This window comes from Mobula birostris, chromosome 9 (assembly GCF_030028105.1).
Source record: "Mobula birostris isolate sMobBir1 chromosome 9, sMobBir1.hap1, whole genome shotgun sequence".
NCBI lineage: Eukaryota > Metazoa > Chordata > Chondrichthyes > Myliobatiformes > Myliobatidae > Mobula > Mobula birostris.
Genome location: NC_092378.1, coordinates 19,991,545 through 20,012,916, shown reverse-complemented (window position 1 = coordinate 20,012,916; position 21,372 = coordinate 19,991,545). Strand labels below are relative to the sequence as shown.

The window sequence follows — 21,372 nt, the reverse complement described above, 5'->3', positions numbered from 1 at the left end:
TGGAAAGCAAAGAGACTTGAGTCAATAGGACTGGAAGATAAGTACAGTTAATCTTATTGTAACAGCCTAGACTTCACAATCTGTGTTAGAATTGACTTGTTCTGAAGGAAATTGCTTCAAATTTTTGATAAAAATTGAAACTGCTAGAACCAAAGTCAGTAAGTATCTGTGGACACGAGGAAATCTGCAGATGCTGGAAATTCAAGCAACACACACAAAATGCTGGTGGAACACAGCAGGCCAGACAGCATCCACAGGAAGAAGCACAGTCGACGTTTTGTGCCGAGACCCTTCATCAGTATCTGTGCAGTATACTTGTATCAGTATCAGTCTGATAACTTTTTGTGAAATCTTGGAGATACAATTAATTTGTAATTCTTGTTCCTGGTATAATTTGAGAAGTGATTTCATCTGCCCTTATATGTTTTAGATATCAATTCTCTTTCAGTGCAGGACCTACTTGAAGTATACTGGTTTGAAACAATAAGCAAGATTTGATAGTTCTGGGCTCAAATATTCTGATGTTAAATTCCCCCCAAAGATGTTATTAGACCATAGACCATAAGACAAAGGAGCAGAAGTAGGCCATTCAGCCCATCGAGTCTGCTCCGCCATTTTATCATGAGCTGATCCATTCTCCTATTTAGTCCCACTCCCCCGCCTTCTCACCATAACCTTTGATGCCCTGGCTACTCAGATACCTATCAAGCTCTGCCTTAAATACACCCAATGACTTGGCCTCCACTGCTGCCTGTGGCAACAAATTCCATAGATTCACCACCCTCTGACTAAAAAAATGTTTTCACATTTCTGTTCTGAAAGGGCGCCCTTCAATCCTTAAGTCATGCCCTCTCGTACTAGACTCCCCCATCATGGGAAACAACTTTGCCACATCCACTCTGTCCATGCCTTTTAGCATTCGATATGTTTCTATGAGGTCTCCCCTCATTCTTCTAAACTCCAAGGAATACAGTCCAAGAGTGGACAAACGTTCCTCATATGTTAACCTTCTCATTCCCGGAATCATTCTAGTGAATCTTCTCTGTACCCTCTCCAACGTCAGCACATCATTTCTTAAATAAGGAGACCAAAACTGCCCACAGTACTCCAAGTGAGGTCTCACCAGCGCCTTATAGAGCCTCAACATCACATCCCTGCTCCTATACTCTATTCCTCTAGAAATGAATGCCAATATTGCATTCGCCTTCTTCAAAGTTATTGTTGATATCTTTGTAGCTATGTGCATTGCTAAGCAACAAACTTGATATTTGCTGTTGCTGTGTATTCATGGGAGCATGGCTTAATTAGTGACATCATGAATCCAATTTCTGAAGTTCAATCTACATTGGAAAAGGATTTTCCAAATAGTTGTTTGTAGGAATGACCCAATGCATGGAAAAGGACAATGTTATTTCACTTGTATTTTGGAACCTCTGTATCTGCATTTATTTGCGTCACATTTTGGTATTATTCTTTGTAATGTTGCCAACTAGTGCCAGTTTGCAGGCCTGTTAGTTTCTGTCATGTTAATGTCTGTTTGTTGTCAAGGTGACATTAATCTTTAGCTCATTTGGTTTTACGACAAGGTAGCTTCCCTTTAGTATTTAATCAAGAGAACTGTTTTTCTGACTGTACATTTGCTACACATTTTAATTCAGCAAACTAAAGTAGTAAACAACCATGACTATGGAAGTCTTTGCTAGTCACGCCACGAAAGATACTCAAGCGAAGTATTGCAATTGCTTCTAGTACCCTTGAATCAGGGAAGAGAAAAGATCGCCAGGTTATTAGTTTGAAGGTTGAATTTGGACTTGTCCCCAATCTTCTCAGTGATTGAAATTCATTGCCTATAGCAGGGGCTCCCTACTTGGGTTTATAGACTCCCTGGTTAATGGTAATGGTCCATGGCATAAAAAAGGGTTAGAAACCCCTGGCCTATAGCAATGTTGATGGCATGTACTCAGAGGTACAGAGTAGAGGGGGAAAATAACAAAATAAAGGATTTAAAATATTTGGTGCTTTGCTTTTGTGTGTGAGCATTAGCACTATCACTTTCACTGTGTACCTCCCTCTGCAACTGGATTCTTGAATTCTTCACTGGGAGACCACAGTCAGTGTGGATCCTCCTCACCGACAATCAACACCACTGCACCTCAAGGTTGCATGCTTTGCCTATTGATCTACTCTCTACACCCGTGACTGTGCAGCTAGGTCATCCCAAACACCATCTATGAACTTGCTGACGACTCAGCTATTGTTGGCAGAATTTCAGATGGTGATGAAGAGGCGTACAGGAGTGAGACAGATCAGCTGGTTGAGTGGTTTCGCAACAACAACCTCGCACTCAACATCAGTGAGACCAAGGAATTCAGGAAGGGCAAGTCGAGGGAACACACACCTGTCCTCATCGAGGGATCAGAAGTGGAAAGAGTGAGCAGTTTCAAGTTCCTGGGTGTCATCATCTCTGAGGATCTATCCTGGGCCCAAAACATATTGATGCAGTTACAAAGAAGGCGTGACAGCGGTTATATTTCATTAGGAGTTTGGGGAGATTTGGCATGTCGCCAAAGTCACTCACAAATTCCTACAAGTGATCTGGAAATACGGATCTAGAATTCCTTGAAAGTGGGATAGGGAAATTCCAGGCAGTTTCTAGAGTAGGTCACATAGTCGGCACAGCATTATGGGCTGAAGGGCCTGTAATGTGCCATGGATTTCTGTGTACTGTGGAGAGCATTCCAATTGCTTGCATCACTGTCTGGAATGGAGGGGGAGGGGCCACTGCACAGAATCTGAAAAGGCTGCAGAAAATTGTAAACTCAGCCAGCTTCATTATGGGCACTAGGCTACCCAGTATCGAGGACATTTTCAAAAGGTGATGCCTCAAAAAGGCGGCACCTCTCATTAAGGACCCCCATCACACAGGACGTGCCCTCTTCTCATTGCTGCCATCAAAGAGGAGGTACAAGAGCATGAAGACATACATCTAATGTTTTAGGAAAAGCTTCTTCCTTTCCACCAGCAGATTTATGAACGGACAAAGAATCCATATACATGACCTCACTGTTTTTTGCTCTTTTTGCACTACATATTTAATATATATATAATTTTATAACATGAACCAATCCTCACAGAGGAATCAGAAGTGGGAAGAGTGAGCAAATTCAAGTTCCTGGGTGTCAAGATTTCTGAGGATCTAACCTGGTCCCAACATATTAATGCAGCTATAAAGACAGAGGCTATATTTCGATATGTTTGCGAAGATTTGGTTTGTCACCTAAAACACTTGAAACTTCTACAGATGTACCATGAAGATCGTTCTGACCGGCTGCATCACTGTCTGGTTTGGGGGTCGGGGTTGGTGAGTGGCTACTGCACAGGATTGATAGAAGCCTACAGAACTTGTAAAATCAGTCAGCTCCATCATGGGCATCATGGGCGGTGTCTCAGGAAGGCAGCGTCCATTATTAAGGACCCCCATCACCCAGGGCATGCCCTTCTCTCACTGTTACCATCAGGAAAGAGATACAGAAGCCTTAAGGCACCCACGCAGTGACTCAGGGACAGCTTCTTCCCCTCTGCCGTCCGATTTCTAAATGGACATCGAACCCATGAACACCTCCTCACTTTTTTAATATTATTTCTGTTTTTACTATTTTTTAATTTATTTAATGTACAAATATATACTTTAATTGATTTATTCGTGTATTTTTTCTATATTATCATGTATTATACTGCTGCTGCTGTTAACAGATGTCACATCTGTGGTATTAAATCTGATTCTGATTGTAATTTATAGTTTTTTTTATTGTTATGTGTTGCACTATGCTGCTGCTACAAAACAACAGATTTCATGACCTGTGCCAGTGATTCTGAATCTGATTCCACACATTGTGTTTATTACCAGGTGAAGAATTCTAAGAAAATCGATTTTAAAAGAACTGAATGATGAAAAAGAATGAAAAGACGTGAATTTCAGACCCTCTATGCAGAATGCCAAGCAGGCAGTTTGCAAACTGTGACACCAGAGTATAGTAAAAGAAATCATTGCAAAAGCATGCACATTCTGCCAGGAAAGCACTTGACATATCTGGCCATTAAGAAAAAATGTTCACGTTTACAGAGTAATTCCAATTTGTGTGCAGAAGATCAGCAGTATTTGGATTCCAGCCTTTGTCTCATGACCCCAATCTGAACTGATTTTGGGATATTAATCAGGAATTCCATAATAGTGATTTTAGTACATATATTCCTCATTTTCCAGTGCTTAATGAGTCGTACTATGATAAAGCGTATGAATGCTACGAAACTTGCCACCCAGAGCTGCATGCACTGCCAAGCTCCCAAATACACTTCTAAACTGGACGTGCATGGCTAATATTTGAAAAGTGGCAAAATATCAAATGTGTGCTGCCTGATAAGTACGGAGTGACAGATTGCAGTTTTGTTTTAATCTGCAGCAATTTAGCATTACAAAATTTCCAAACTTTTATGGAAATAGTCAACACATTTGAACCCATGAGTTAATAAAGGCATCACAAATAAGCAGCACAATGTGGCCAAGACGATACATTATTTATTGGAATTTTTCTGCATAATGTTTTGTGTTTTGGATCAGTTGAGAGAATTAATATATAAGCAAATCAACCCAATGAAGATCAAATATTTGTGGAAACATTCATTGTATTGTTAAGTGGAAGATTGTTGTGTGTACCACTATCAAATATCTTTGCTTTTATTTCCCTTTTGTAATAGATATTAGCCTTCCAAAGTCAGCAACAATATGTTATACAGCTGCACTACTTAAAGCAAGAGCAGTCTCTGACAAGTAAGTATCCTTGAAAATGTTAACATTAGTAAAAAGTGGAGAATTAAATTTCTAATAAAAAAAATAGAGGGGAGCAGATATGATATATTTCTTTGCCAAGAATGCCAAAATATGTTCGTTTGTTCATTATGTGCCATGTTGTGTGATGTAGGCAGTCAGGGTCTTTCCATGACCATGATTGTTCTACAGAAGTGGTTCGCCATTGCTGCCTTCTGGGCAGTGTCTTTACAAGACAGGTGACCTCAGCCGTGACCAATGATCAATACTGTTCTGAGATTGCCTGCCTGGCGTCAGTGGTTACATAACCAGGACTTGTGATATGCACCAGCTGCTCGTACGACCATCCACCACCTGCTCCCATGGCTTCTCTGGACCCTGATAGGGGACTAAGCAGGTGCTACTCCTTGCCCAGAAGTGACCTGCAGGCTAGCAGAGGAAAGGAGCGCCTTACTGTAGAGACATACAGTATTGCCACCCCACCACCCGATTAGGTTATGTGTACATTAAAATAAAAGTTGGAAGTCTCTTTCTAAATAAATGCAGGATGTTTGATTGTTGTGGCAGCGGTTATGAATCTTCAGCTCCTAATATGACTCCTAATATTTCAGGACAAGTCTTTGACATACATTAGATCTCTGTGGAGTCTGAGCATAGCCATTTTCTGCATTTGAACATTTGAGTCCCTCTCCCATGTTATGAGATTTCTGGGAGCTCTGTGTCATATTGTGTTTTTGTCAGTGTTTCACGGGGCTTTATATAAATTGTGACGAACCGTTTTGCTGCTGTTCTAGATTCTCACCAGAGGCTGCCTCCAGGCGAGGGCTCAGCACTGCAGAGATGAATGCAGTAGAAGCAATACACAGAGCAGTAGAGTTTAACCCACACGTTCCCAAAGTGAGTCGCTGCTATTTTCTCCATTAGCTCTCGTTCCAATAGCTTTGTTTGGGAATGCTTTTAGTAATGCTTCTGTGAGTAGCATTGACCTGCAGTCTCTTAAGAGTGAGCCATCAGAGAATTCATTATAAACGAATCATTACTAACTGTGGGGTTGGAAGGCAGTGAGGAAAGTTGCTGTGAGTGTCAAGTCAGCTTAAAACCCGCAGTTAAATTAACTCTCAGTTTGTGTGTAAAGAATGATGTCTGAAAATGGAATAACTGATTGGGCATTTTAGTTCACTCTGAAAGGCATATGATTAAATGAATAACTTTTTCACATTGTGTGGTTTTCCCGTATAATTATATTAAAAAAATACTTTTTCTTTAGTATTTATTAGAAATGAAAAGTTTAATACTGCCACCAGAACACATTCTGAAGAGAGGGGACAGTGAAGCAATAGCATATGCATTCTTCCATCTTCAACATTGGAAGCGGGTAGAAGGAGCCCTCAACTTATTACATTGTACTTGGGAGGGAAGTAAGTATCTTTTAGTTGTTCATCTGAGCTACTTAGTCCCAATCCAGTGTATTTTATTAGTAAAAAGATCCTCCCTGCGCGCCTTGTTTAGCACATCAGGTGACAACCTTGCTGTTTCTTTAGCGGTTTTCTGTTCCTTATGAGGGCGATTTGCTAGCTTGACGTTCAACCCGGCATGAATGCAAAGCATGCAAAGAGCTGGCAGAATTCAAACTCAGGACCTCCTGTTCCGAAGTCTGTGTGCGGATACCACTACACCACCAGCATAGAGAGTGTACTTTATTAGTTCAGTGATACTTTCTTTCCCTAAATAAATAACATATTTCTCCCACTGATCTAGTTAAGAGTGCATCGACTGATGATTAATCTAATTATTACCTGTTAAGTAAAAGGTCTTCTGTTGTCTCCTTTTGAAATCGTTCATTTTTTCCATTTGTAAGAAAGAAAATAAATATTTGAATTGGCACACTTCTTTTATGTCCTTTAGGATATGACAGAATGCTTTTGACCAATGCAGTGGTTTAGAAGTGTGGTCACCGTAGTAATGCATGAAACTCAACAGTGACTGTGCAGGGTGAGGTCCTACAAAAACATCCATGGCCTGTGACTGTCCTTACACAATAGCTGTGTGGTGTAGCAAGCAATATGCATTCATCGTTTGCCAGCACTCTCCAGAGCATCCAGGTCCATTGTTGAAACTTTTCCCCTTTGTTTAAACTTCTGCATCGTTCTCCATCCTAGAATCCTTCAAGCTTGGGGCATCGACACACAGGTAATTTGCTCAGAAGAAGAGCAGGTCCTTCTCCAGCAATTGTTACGGAAGTGCCCCACTCTGAGTTTTGCTCATCATACAAAATCATATAGTAACACTTCATCTCTGTCCTCCGAGAGGACCACAACCTTTTTGAGGTTTGGTGGGTTGCGTGCCTCAATGACCCGGAGAGCTATGCTGGCTGGAGTCAGGGCCCCGTGCTTTGGCTCTTGGGGGGGGGTCACCCATGCCAAACAGGTTAAAAGCCAGAGGCCAGGCTAAGAGCGGTCCACTGGTCCTCCAGGTTCGCAGGCTCGGATCAGGGCCGAAAAACCCTGACTATAAAACAGAATTGTTACAGAAACAGCAGTGAGAGTCCTTCTACATCTGAGTGCGATGGTATTCCTTGCCTGACTGACAGTAAGCTGAGAGGAAGCTACTGACACAATGAAGGAAGCCGTGAATGTTGCCAAAGATGGAGGACCGTCATTGCTGCCCTAAATGCTAGTAGCGAAATCAGCAAAAGAAGAACTCCATCTCTGTACTGGAAGAATGTAGGTTCAAGTTCCATCCCACTGTGTAGACCGAGGGGCCCCTGTACTGTTGGGATGCCATAGATTGGTTGAGAAATTAAGACTCATGCCTGTTCTGCCCTATCAGGTGGTTATAAAGGATTCGGTGGGACTGTTTCGAAGAGCAATATTCATAGACCAGTTATCCTGTCAACAAAACTAGAATGGATCTTCTGTTCATTAAGACCAAAAGTTCAAAAGACTTAAAAGCAGAATTAGGCCATTCAGCTCAATCTAAATAGACCGGTGCTACAATTCAAAAAATACTTTCAATTGCCGAAGTTGCATATGACTCTCTACGGGATATACTTTTGCTTCAACAACTGCTTGAGATGAAAGTTATTGCAACAGTGGCTCTTCCAGTGTTAGCCACTTGGTGGCGATATAGATTGTGTCTTCTTTCTTCAGGCGGACATTGATTAGTTACCACAAACTTCAATGGCAACCTGACCCAGTGGACAATCCCTGGAGTGCAAAGGGAATTGTTTAGTCTGCAGATGTTAAGAGAGGTCATTCTCCTTTCCACAAACTTTTTATTTCTTTAAATCAAAATTATTTCACTGGTTTTGAGTAAGCGATTATTATTTCTTTTTTGATTTCGGTCCAGAACCCAACTCGGGTCTGAGCTGATGATATGAGTTGTTCGGTTGTTTGTGTGGGCCCTAGAGTGTTTCTTGCTTAAATTGAAAATGCTTCTGTCTAATTTCCTGTCAAATTAATTGGAAGAGCAATTTATGCTTGCACTTTATTAGAAACATTCTCTGGCTTAGAATCATGGAACAGAAACGTTTTGACACTGATAGAGGAAACTTAGCCCATCACGTCCGTGAAATCTCTTAAGAGAACAACAGCTTTCCTGCACATTCCCTGTAGCTCTGAAGATTATTCTCCAAATCCAGTTCCCACTAGAGTGCCTGATTAACTCTGCTTCCACTGATCATTGTGGCAGAGCATGATAGTGCAGGTTCTTCAGCCCACAATGTTGTGCTGACCCTTTACCCTACTCTTAAGATGAATCTAACTCTTCCCTCATTCATAGACCTCAACCTGGCAACACATTCACCATTCTCTGTCTAAAGGACGTACCTCTGACATCTCTCCCATGTTTTCCTCCAAACACTTTAAAGTGCTTAGATCAGAATCATTCTCTGTATAATGAGGGTTTTTACTCACACCCTAAGGCTCTAAAGATCTAACCCTAATCTTTAGCCTTCATCAGACGCAGGTTCTTAGGCTTGGATGTTGACCTGTCTCTCTGTCCTAAGATGCTGCCTGTCCTGCTGAGTGTACCTAGCATTGTCTGTTTTTATTTCGGGTTTCCAGCAGCTGCAGTTCTTAGGTGGTAATTAAGCATGAACAGACCAAAGCCAGCTCTTGATATCACATCAGTCCTGCTCTAACTTTCTATGCCATTAGCTTGTATCTACTGTGCAAGTGTAGGAGTTCACACATTCATTAGATTTTGTTAGTGAGCTCACAGTAAAGATGCAGAGGAGTCCTTGGCTTAATACAACACCTTTCAGTTCTACAGTTAACTTTAGTGTTCCTAATACTAATTTCTTCAAGTGTTCAATTATTAAAGTGGCAAATGAGGAATTATTTGCTGCTAAAGAATGACAAATTGAATACACAAAAGCACTGAGCTATCGAACTGAATTTGTCAGCAGTGACTCATAAACTTCACTTGATTGTTCTTATATAAATAGACAACCAAAGCACTAGTCAAGTGTCAGTGAATATTATTCACACAAATTTCCAACTGGCACTTTTGAAAGTCATGGAACTAAAGTTGACACTCATGGAACTGTGACATAGGATCAGAAGATGTTGGATCTTTGTGGGTTGAGTTAAGAAACTGCAAGGGTAAAAGGACCCTATTGGCAGTTATATACAAGCCTCCCAACAGTAGCTAGGATGTGGATCACAGATTACAACAGGAAATAGAAAAGGCTTGTCAAAAGAGTAATGTTATGATAATCATGGGAGATTTTAACATGTAGGTCGATTGGGAAAATCAGGTTGGTACTGGATCTCAAGCAAGCGAGTTTGTTGAATGCCTAGGAGATGGCTTTTTGGAGCAGTTTACCATTGAGCCTACTAGGGGGTCAGCTATACTGGATTGGATGTTATGTAATGAACCGGAGGTGATTAGGGAGCTTAAGGTAAAGGAACCTTTAGGAGGAGAAGGATCACAATATGATTGAGTTCCACTTGAAATTTGATAGGTAGAAAGTAAAGTCTGACAGCAGTATTTTAGTGGAGTAAAAAAAATTACAGTGGTACTAGTTGGCCAATGTAAATTAGAAGGAGCTGCTGGCAAGGATGACAGCAGAGCAGCAATGGTGTGATTTTCTGGGAAAAATAAGAAAGGTGCAGGACAGGTCTATTCCAAAAACGAAGAAATACTCAAATGGCAAAATAGTACAGTTGTGGCTGACAAGGGAAGTCAAAGCTAATGTAAAAACAAAGGAAAGGGCATACAAAAAGCAAAAATTAGTGGGTTGTGAAGCTTTTAAAAATCTACAGAGCAATGAAAAGAATCATTAGAAGGGAGAAGATGAAATATGAAAGCAAGCTAGCAACAATATCAAAGTGGATAGTAAAAGCTTTTTCAAGTATGTAAAAAATAAAAGAGGGATGAGAGTGGATAGAGGGCTGCTGGAAGATGAGGCTGAAGAAATAATAATGAGGGATAAGGAGATGGCAGATGAACTAAATGAGTATTTTGCATCAGTCTTTACTGTGGAAGACACTAGGAATATGCTAGGTGTTGTAATGTGTGAAGGAAGAGAAATGAGTGCAGTTACTTTTACAAGGGAGAAGGTGCTCAAAAGCTGAAAGACCTAAAGGTGCATAGGTCACCCGGACCAGATGATCTGCACCCTAGGGTTCTGAGACAGGTAGCTTTAGAGATTGTGGAGGCATTAGCAATGATCTTTCAAAAATCATTGGACTCTGGCATGGTGTTGGAGGATTGGAAAATTGCAAAGGAGGAAGGCAACAGAAAGGAAATTAGACCGGTTAGCCTGACCTCAGTGGTTGGGAAGATGTTGGAGTCAGTTGTTAAGGAAAACTAATGGAATGCTGGCTTTGATAAGAGAATTGAAATTCAACAGGAAGAAGTTATGGTACAACAGTGCAATGTGTTGGTTGGACCGGAGCTGCAGCACTGTGAGCAATTCTGGCCTACTCCTTTGGAAAGATATGTTGCCTCAAAGGCAGCACTGTGTTGATTTCCAGAAAAAAAAATCTGGACTCCAAATGTTAAATTGCAAGTGAAATTTTCTGAGGATTCAAGGATTCAAAGTACATTTATTATCAAGGTATGTATGCAGTATACAACCGTGAGATTCATCTTCACCACAGACAGCCACGAAACATTGAACCATAAAACCCATTCAAAGAAAATAAAACATCAACCCCCTCCCCCCAGCAGACAAACATCAGATACAAGGACTGTTGTTTCCTGAATTCAGAGGAGATTTGACTGAAATTTTTAGACACTTAGGGGAACCAATAGGGCAGAAATAGGGAAACTGTTGAGAAGCTTAACAGAAAATAAGGGTTAGACCTGGATCTCCCAGCAGTCATATTTGGAAACATAGGCTGAAAGAAATTTGTTTTTGTTTTAGCCTGGCAAATGGCAAGTGATACTAAATTGTTGTTAATTTCAAGTTTGAATTTGATAGAATTTAAAAAAAACAGTCATGTTGGGGAATGTGAGTCAAAGGGTGACGTGGGGACAGGTAAGAGATCAGCCATGAGCCTGTAGAATTGTACAGCATAGATACAGATCGTCTGGCCCAACTGATCAATGCTGACTAAAGTTCCTGTCTAAGCTATCCTACCATTTGTCCAATTTAAACTTTTCCTATCCATGTACCTGTTCAAGTGCCTTTTAAATGTTGTTAAATTCCTCAACCACTTCATCTGGCAGCCTAAGGCCCACCTACTGTGTCAATAGGCTGCCCCTCTGGTTCTTATGAAATCTCTCCCTAAACATTTGACTTCTAGTTCCTGATCTCCTGGCCTTGGGCACATCCCTCATGATTTTACTTTTATTTTTATTGAGATGCAGCCTGGAACGGGCCCTTCAAGCGGTTAACCCTAGACAATTTACAATGACCAATTAACCTATCAACCAGTACACCTTTGGACTGTGGGATGAAACTGGAGCACCAGGAGGAAACCCACGCAGTCACGGGGAGAACGTACAAACTCCGTACAGACAGCAGCGGGAATCACCTGTACTGTAAAGCGTTGTGCTAACCACTACACTGCCGTGCTGCCTGATTCACCTCTGTGGTATCACTTCCTCATTCTCTTACACTCCAGTGAATGAAGTCCCAAGATGTTATGAAATCCTCAAAGATGTCAAACCTGTATGTTCAAAGCCATATGAAGCAATTGTCCCCAGAATTTAAAAGTAAATGCATGTTTGAATTTCTCAAAAGATTAAGACCATGTTTACAGAGCAAGTTAAAATACTAAAGAACTAGAGTTCTCTATTAAACACCCTTTATACTTCACTTTTTGTGAGCTTCATAAATAAGTGAATAGATAAAATGCTTTCACTGGAAGGGGAATAAGTGTAAAAATAGTAAAATGTTTTAAAATGCAAGTAATTTAGTTTATTTATACAGTAATAATCTCTCCTCAGCATTCCGAATGATCCCCTATCCCTTGGAAAAAGGTCACCTTTTTTATCCATATCCAATCTGCACAGAAACTGCTGACAGAGAACTGCTACCATGTAAGTTCATAGAGTAATCTACATTTCTGCTTACCTCAAAATTTTGTTAAAATAGTGTTGGTTGTTCGTTCCACATTTTGATTTATTGATTTTACGTAAATAAGTCACTTTCAAACGCCATACAAAATAGCCCTGATATTCCAATAAACTTCGTTGTTCGGGTTGTCCCCATTCCCTAACATTAATACTAATATACTTCCATTAGTATCTCTTCCCTCTTCAACTTATAAATGTTTTACCTTTTTTTAGTTTCCTTGTTTTATTACTGAAATGTATTACTTCACATTTATTGCTTTGTTCACACAAAATACAATCTATGAGTCCTTCACAACCTGTGTCCAAGTATTCTGTATCCAGACATTAATAACTACATATTCTGTGCCAATGATCCATCAGTCTCGTTTCCACCAAATTACATGGACTCCCCATCCAGTAGTTAGTCAATTGAAATGGGGATAAAGTAGCAAGGTTGGACAGGTTGAATGTTTCTTAAGACGCACAGTTTTGAAAGCTTAAATTAATCTTTCTTCTGCTTTGTAATTGCTCAAAGCATTGAACTGAAGTTCGAAACCTCATCTTTAAATTCATTACGTTCTTACTCTAAGCTGCCATGTGATCTTCTTCAGCTCTGTGCTCCTCCCATTAGCCCACTGCTGAATATTCCAGCACTCTTATCTTGTAAGGTGTTGTAAAATTGTAACCAATTTAACCAATTTCCCCCGGGATCAATAAATTGTGACTATGTGTTGAAACAGCTTTCATTTAATTATTGATGACTCAATTCAGCAATCTGCATTTTGTTGGAATTTGTTCCTTAATCTGCTCTGCCGCCTTTCCTTTAGAACAATGTCAAAGCCATCACCCAGACCAAGTTTACATCGCCCCCTTGATCTCTTTCATCTCAGAGTTCCATTCTCTTTTTCATAAATACAACTGAAGTTCCTCTGGAAGCACCTCAAGTTAAAGGTGCCACAAGATACAACCTGTTCCCATCACCACCACCACCCTCATTGTTCTTATCCCTAAACTTTCCATAAAGGACGTTCACATCTTTGTGACATTGTTCCCTGTATTAACAGATCATAAACCAACTTTGAAGTATACTTTAGATGGTTGCTTTATTAAACAGATGGAACATAAAGAATTAAGAATACTCTTACATTTAACAAAATAGCACCTTATTGTGTTGCTGCTGCTTTGCCCCTTTATCATACCTTAGTAATTATTCCACTTTTCTATCCTTTTTAAATTGTGTTGAGTCGAGCTGTATCTGTGATTTCATAAGACCAAAAGACACAGAGCAGAATTAGGCCATTCAGCCCATCAATCTGTCTTTGAATGTAAAATATTTAAATTAAATCAGGATGAATTTCTCATATTACTTACAACACATATTTGAGTTGTATGTTTATATATCTGCATTCATTCCTGTCACACTTCTGTAAAATGTCACATTGTATTCTTGGTTTCTATTTCTTCCTGTGTTGATTCACTGCTTCTGAGTACCTGATTCTATTTTTATTTGTTTTTTTTTGTGCATCTCTGGTCTTTATTTCTTTCCATCTATTTCTCTCTCTATACCTATCTGATGCTGTCTGTTCATATCCAGCGTTTCATGAAGTTTCAGTGTACCCCAAGAAGGAGCTGCCGTTCTTCATCCTGTTCACAGCAGGCCTGTGCTCTTTCACTGCTATGCTGGCTCTCCTCACACATCAGTTTCCAGAGCTCATGGGAGTCTTTGCAAAAGCTGTAAGTACCCGTCTAGATCCTTTTAACACTGTAAACTAGTTTTTGTTTTGTACTTACCAGTTCTACCACGCTAAAGTATGCTTTTCACAAACGTGGTCTGCAGTACAAGTATAACCATTTTATGTTCTGTGATATTGATTGTATTCCGAGATCTTGAGAAATTTTCTTTGTGGATCATGGTCAGAGATTTAGTTAACAAAGAAGCTGGTTGGTCACAGCATCAGAATGATGTTGTTTCCTTACGTTATGTAATGGAGGTGTGCGTCAGAGGTTGGATGCCCATTAAAAGAAGTTTAAATAGGTCAAAACTGTTGCAGTTGAGGCATTGTAAAGAGCTTCTGGAGTTTCTTGCGATAGGCAATTTCTTTTTAACAAAAACTACCTATCATACGAACCAAAGAACCTTGAGCTGACAAATTTAATCCACATAGTCTTCAATCTCAGGTAGCAGCTGTGCTCTGATGTCAAAGTTTTGACAGAATTTGAACCCAGGTCACCACATGAAAGTCTTTGACCTTAACTTATTAAACCACCTGAGCCCTGGGTGTATAGTTTTTGACTTTTGTGTCCGGAGTAGTGTGTGTCCATTGTGTTACTCAATAAGTCTACTGATAGAAGTTCTCTTGACTGCAAAGTGATGATGTCTGTGCGTGGGTGCCTAAAGAACCCTTGTGAATACTGTAGACATATCAAAATCACAATTCTTTGATCTTTCACTAACCTTTACCTCAGCTGATAGCACAAACTCCAATAAGGCTAAACTGGGTCAAACACAAATGCCTCTTCTGAAGTAGATACTTAAGAATTGATTTGGCAGCAATGTGACTGAAGTAGCTGTTTACAATGACGTATTGAAAGATAGCTGAATCTCTGTCACTGCTATTAAGAAGGTGTTGTGCATTTGTGCGTTATTTCAAGCAAGAAAGTGATCGATCATCTGCTTAAAAACTGGAATAGCTATGGCATAAATTAATAGGAATCATTAACCTTTTTCTTCAGGTTTAATTAAAATTGATTTTGAATGAACTGTTTGCAAGTTGTCTTGATGGGATGCAGATGTTAGTGCAGGGCCTTTGTAGTTCAGTGGCATTAGGAAATAGAATCAGCAAACAATTCAGAATTACCTTATGTCATTAAAGTCCTTTTTGATGTTACCCTTATGTTTCTGACCACCCTTGCTAAACTGGACACCTTTTGTGTAGCCACCCTTATGTGCAGAGGTGATTTGCATAAATGCCACAAAACCTTGAGGTTTTTACCAGCCCAGGACTACATAATTACCAGCTTCTCGTTTTTGTTTTTATTTCTTTTCACATGAGGGCATTCTTATAAAAATTGCACACAGATATAATGGGCATTTTGAGAGATCAAGGGAAGTCAGATCAAAGGTTTTCACCTTTATGACTTGGCTGTACTTAGTTCATTGCGTGAGCTGTGAATCTTGAGCAGAATATTGCTTAGAATCTCAATGATTAGAATAAACAGACTGCGTGCCAAGTGTCCATCTGTCTCTAAAATCGTGGGGTAGATATTGTAATTTCTGACACACTCTCTCATAGGCACAGTGTTGTCCAGTGTTTTGAGTGTGAAGACTTTAGCATGGCTTTTAACTCTGCAGATGAGAGATGTAAGTTAGTTGCAGCAAGATGCCAAGTTCAGGAAGCAAACAGTAATGGGCTGTGTGGTTGTTATGCTTTATTTGAAGCGCAGTTATAAAAGGGCTGGGATGTGTTATTGTACTAAAGGCACTATTCAGTGCAAGCAGTTTGATATTGATTTACAGTTAGTACAAAGAGAGAATGTACAGATGATTAGAAATGAGTCATCACAGTGGAGATCAGTTTCTTAGTGACTCTACTTAATGAATTTTAACTTTTCTCACTACTTCCCATATTCATCGTCATCATTATGTGCCGTGCCATATGACATCATCATTATGTGCCGTGTCTTATGACGATCATGGTCTTTCCATGACTGTGATTGCTCTTGGCAAATTGTTCCACAGAAGTAGTCTGCCATTGCCTTCCTCTAGGCAGTGTCTTTAGAAGACAGGTGACCACAGCCTTTATCAATATTCTTCAGAGATTGTCTGCCCTCAGTGGTCGCACAACCAGGACTTGTGATGTGCACCAGCTGACCATCCACCAGCTCCTCCCATGGATTGGCTTGACTCTGATCAGAGAACGAAGCAGGTGCTACACCTTGTCCAAGGGTGACCTGCAGGCTAGTGGAGGGAAGGAGTGCCTTACACCTCCTTTAGTAGAGACGTATCCCCAACCTGCCACTTGACATTACTCATCTCAAGATCTAGTTCTGACACCTGTGGTGGAGTAATTGTTGGATTTTGCCTTTCATGCACATTTTTATAATTAAACATAACACTTACATAATAAAATTACAGAAGGCTTTCTATTGAAGAAATATTTATATAGGACTTTTGAACTTGATAGGCTGCTCCTTGTGCTTTAATGCTGCCGGATATGGTTGTTCAGCAGCCTTCAGATGGGATAGGACACTTGGCAGTGAGAGAACTCTTGTAATTTAAACATGCTGAATAACCCCAGGCATTTTGTGTAACGAAAGACCTACGGACAGTGGTGAACCCAAGTGCAGAGTAAAGTCTTAGACTTAGACTTAGGCTCAAAATGAACAAGACAACAAAACCAGAATCCAAAGGCAAAAAAATCACAAACCATAGTACTAGAAATGAAACTCCTGTGATTGAGCACTGAGTGCTCAGCACGAGGCAGTTAAGTACAGACTTTCCATGAAGGAATGTGCAGGCAATAATTGGCAGTCTGAATCTTAAAGAGACAGTGGCAGCTGGCCATACTGTAGGGAATTGGAATGCCAAAACTTAGATGCTGCTGGTCAGTCAGGACCATGACCTTTTGCTATTTGTGCAGTAACCTTTTCACCAGTAAAGAAATCTTTTACGGACAGCAGGACCATATTTTCAATAGACCTCTTGACAGACAATGGTGCTTTTGGGAGCTGCCTGCCTGTAGGTTTTTTATTTAATTGTCTATGCTTTGTTCATTAGTAAGTTTACAATGTTAATGTGGAGCGAGGTCAGAAGAACAGTGATTACAACTGGATCTATAATGAATAGATGATAATGTTTCAAATGTTGACACTGAGCACAGGAGATGAATATAAATTGAGTGTCACGGTTTGAGAAGCATAGTAGCAGTTTGTAATTGCTGCCTTGATCTGTGTGGTGAGTTTAATTTCCCGCCCACCAGTACCGATGAGCTCATGTAGCAGCTACAAAATGGACAATGAGCCTCCTCACTCGCTTCTCCCCCAACACCATTCTAGCTATTTTTTCTGGCCATCCAAACGAACTCACAGTCTCACTACCTAGGGGAAGAAGCTGTTGATCCCCTAGTCCTGATAATCCTGTACCTCCTTACTGACGGTGGTGGGTTGAACAGATTGTGGAATGGGTGGTAGGAATCCTTAACAACACTTCAGGATTTAACCATTCAGGTGTCGTCTCTACACCTCGTTCCCACTTTGGTATCTCAATGGGTATTTAATTTGCAAGAACTGATTCATAAATCTGATGGGTTTGTGGTCAGTATTCCTCTACTCAACCCTTCACTGTGCCGCTCAGTGGAGTTTATTGGGAGAATCTGTTGATAACTTAATTTTGTGTTGAACACCCAAAATAAAAATGTACCCAGTGCGAAGCAGAGGCAAAGGGGCAAAGGTCAGTTAAATGTTGCACTTAATGCAATTTTCCTGTCCTCTGCTACGAATGAAATTTTTCCATCCTAAACAAGTGGGAGCACTTTCACCAGATGTCACGTGAATATGAAGGGAATGGACTCATATGGATAATATGCAGGAGGAAGGTACTTAATATAAATTGGCATCAAGACTGGAACAACATCATGGGCCGAATGCCCTGTCCAAATTTATGCTGACCTTTGGGCCGGATGACCTGTCCAATATTTTACTGTTCTTTGTTCTATGTCAATCATGCGGAACTGATGTCACCTACATTCTAATGGCAGAAGCTCATAGATGGTGGGCAGATGAAGAAAAAATACAGACAAAATACTGGGTGAACTGGGCAAGTCAGGCTGCATCTATAGTTGACGTTTTGGGCTGGCTTCCTTCCCCTGCCCTGATGAAGGGTTTCGGCCTGAAGCATTGACTGTTTGTTCCTCTCTGTAGAGGCTGCATGATCTGCTAAGTTCCTCTCGCATTTTATATGTGTTGCCGTGGGATTTCCACTATTTTATGCATTTTTGAGTTGCGTCCCTTGGGAAAATGTTCGTTCATGGGGGCATTAAGGAGAGTTTCGACTTGGTTTTGGATAGCAACCTCAAGGAGGTAACAATCACCATGACAACAGATCACTCTGGCCCATGGGTGTGTTTGTGTTTACTTCCCCCAGGGGTAGATCCTGCTGCAAAATCTAGAAGCACAGGCGATTTCAGATCCATTCAGGTAAACAGAAGAAGGGATGTGTGGACTGCGAAGGACATGTTTTAGTGCCTGTGGGGCTTTTAAATATTTAAACATTCAACTCCAGTTTACAAATGTGCCCACTTTTTTCTCTCTCCTTGTTTGCACTTCAATTTTCTTCTGTCGTTCTTCCCCAGTAAGTTGTGTCTCAAACCATGGATTTAGAGACGACTGGAACAGCCTGGAGTTTTGTTAGAATTGCAAAATTAATATATCATGTTCTCACTTGATAATTGGATTTAGCACTTTTAGCATTCAAATCTAATGTTAACAACAGGGTAATTAATGCAGTGCTAGTGATTAACGGTTTTCAAACTAATCTGTTGATTAGCTTGTGGAATTAGGAGCCTGATCTTGAACAATTAGCAAAGTACTTCCTCAAATAATCACCAAATGATCTTACATGTTATCAGTGATGTCTAAAATGAAGGAGAATCTAATAAAATCACGAACACGAGAAAATCTTCAGATGCTGGAAATCCAAAGCAACACACAAAAATTGCTGGAGGAACTCAGCAGGTCAGGCACCATCTATGGAAATGAATAAACAGTCAACATGTCAGGCCCAGACCCGTCATCATTCAGTCCTGATGAAGGGTCTCAGCCCAAAACGTTGACTGTTTACTCTTTTCCATAGATGCTGCCTGACCTGCTGAATTCCTCCAGCATCTTGTGTGTGCATTTATGAAAATAGCAAGTTATCACATCCTTTTTATTCCATATCTCTTCTCAACCTGAATTCACTGATTTGCAGCCAAAAGTTGCTTTAGTTGACAAGAGCGTGGGCATGTTAAAGGAAAATTAATGCTTAAGGAAAAATTTAACAGAGATACCAGGAGACTTCTCTTCCATTGTTGCCCCCTCATCCAAAGTGTTGTAGCAATGACAGTGCTGAACAGTCAATATATCAGCAAGAAAAAGTCACCATTATGTCAGGCAACATCTGTGGAGGAAAATAAACAGTCGATGTTTCCGGCTGAGATCCTTCATCGGACAGATCCTGATGAGGGCATTGGCCCAAAATGTTGACTGTTCATTTCCCTCCACAGATGCTGATTGACCTGCTGAGATCCTCCAGCATTTTGTGTGCATTGCTCAAGATTTCCAGCATCTGCAGAATCTCTCGGATTAGCACTAAATGTTTAGACTGGGTTCACTGCAATGCTTTCTGTAGAATAAAACATATAGTAGGTGCATCTGTTGTAGAGTAAGGTTGCGGAGTACATGGAGCTTTTTAATTTGTATGAATGCTAAAGTGATCTATAATTGTTTGAATTAAATTAATGGCAGAACTATTTTCTTGAATACACATCTCAAGTTTGCTTTGTGTTTTTTAATGTTTATTTTCTGCGCTTAACTCTCTCCTTAAACAGGATTTTCCATTATTTTTCCCTGCAGTTTCTCAGTACTCTGTTTGCTCCATTGAATTTTGTGATGGAGAAGGTTGAAAGCATCTTGCCTTCTAGCCTATGGCATCAATTGACACGAATCTAAGAAGAAAGGACTTGTGATAAACTGGTTGCCATGACACCTGTGCCAAGCTCATATCTTGCAGAATGCAAGGCAGCATGATAAAATGGATGAAAATCTGAATTAAAGACTCTATATGTTATGTTTTGTTCTCATGTGGACATGTTTTATGTTGTACCAAACAAAGTTGTCGTTGTTCTATTTTATTATTTTGCCATTAGCAAAATTCTACAAAAATAAAAAAAACACAAAAATAAAGTTTAACTTTTGTGTAATACAAGAGCACATTTCTTCAAGATTCTCTTGTGAAGAATCTGTGTCTTTCATATTGCCTCCTGCCCTGTGGGAACACAGGCTCTCCTGCAGTCGGATAATTTTACAGAGCTAGTTTTGTCTGTGTGGGAGTGATGAGTAAGTTGGGATAGATGAGAAGGGGTGGAAGTAGAGCGTGAGTATACATTTTGAACTTAACAAGTTTTCACTTTAAGTGCAAGATGAAAATCTCAGTGATTTGTTTCTTTATTTAGTTATACAGTGTGGAGTAGGCCTTTCGGCCCTTTGACCCATGTTGCCCCAGCAACCCTGATTAACCCTAACTTAATCACAGGGTAATTTATAATGACCAATTAACCTACCTGGTACATCTTTGGACTGTGAGAGGAAACTGGAGCACCCGGAGGAAACCCATGCATTCCATGAGGAGGACGTACAGAAACTCCTTACAGAACAGCACCGGAATTGAACTCTGAACTCCAGAACTGCCCCGAGTTGTAATAGTGTCGTGTTAACTGCTACACTACCGTGGCACACGTAGATATAAATGTGAGAACTGTAGCTACAATTGTGAAAACAGATGTTTAATACAGATATTTAAATACAAACATTTGTACACACACACACACACACATATATATATGTTTAATGATATAGATATTTTAAAAAGGAAAGAGTGAAAGTGTGTTTACCCTTTCAAAAATGAGTTGGTGATTAAACTTAGAAATTAAGAGGATAGATGAATTAGATATTTTGCATCTTTCTTCACTGTAGATAATATACTTAACATTCCCGAAATAGCTGTAAATCAGGAATTATAAGGGAGGGAGGAACTTGAGAAAATTACTTTCACCAGAGCATGTTACTTAGCAAATTACTGGAGCTGCGAGTTGGGAAGATTCTGAGTACTGGTGGTATTAAGAGGAGGTCTAGTTAAGCAGGTGAGCCCAGAACTTTAGTTAATACAAGGTTATTTAATACTGTTGGCATTACTGAGACATGGTTGAACGAAGGCAGTACTGTCAACTCGATACCCCAGGGTGTAGAATTTTCAGGTGAGACAGAATGGGGAGTAAAAAGGG

The 21,372-nt window shown here is 40.1% G+C and overlaps 1 protein-coding gene across 13 annotated transcripts in view; it reads left to right on the top strand.

The window, feature by feature from the left end:
• The window catches only part of LOC140202572 (suppressor of tumorigenicity 7 protein homolog), a 205,620-nt gene extending 185,362 nt beyond the window's left edge, over positions 1-20,258 (top strand). For 10 of the 13 annotated variants that reach the window (XM_072267583.1, XM_072267586.1, XM_072267588.1 and 7 more), the window contains 6 exons: positions 4,756-4,828; positions 5,620-5,722; positions 6,093-6,243; positions 12,227-12,319; positions 13,929-14,068; positions 19,946-20,258. In XM_072267583.1, the coding sequence (XP_072123684.1) occupies positions 4,756-4,828; positions 5,620-5,722; positions 6,093-6,243; positions 12,227-12,319; positions 13,929-14,068; positions 19,946-20,041 (656 nt within the window). In that variant the 3' untranslated portion in view covers positions 20,042-20,258. Of the gene's footprint in view, positions 1-4,755; positions 4,829-5,619; positions 5,723-6,092; positions 6,244-11,644; positions 11,739-12,226; positions 12,320-13,928; positions 14,069-18,476; positions 18,530-19,945 lie in introns of those variants that run through there. The other 3 variants (XM_072267590.1, XM_072267585.1, XM_072267595.1) reach the window with 3 other exon arrangements.
• Positions 20,259-21,372: the final 1,114 nt, after the last annotated feature.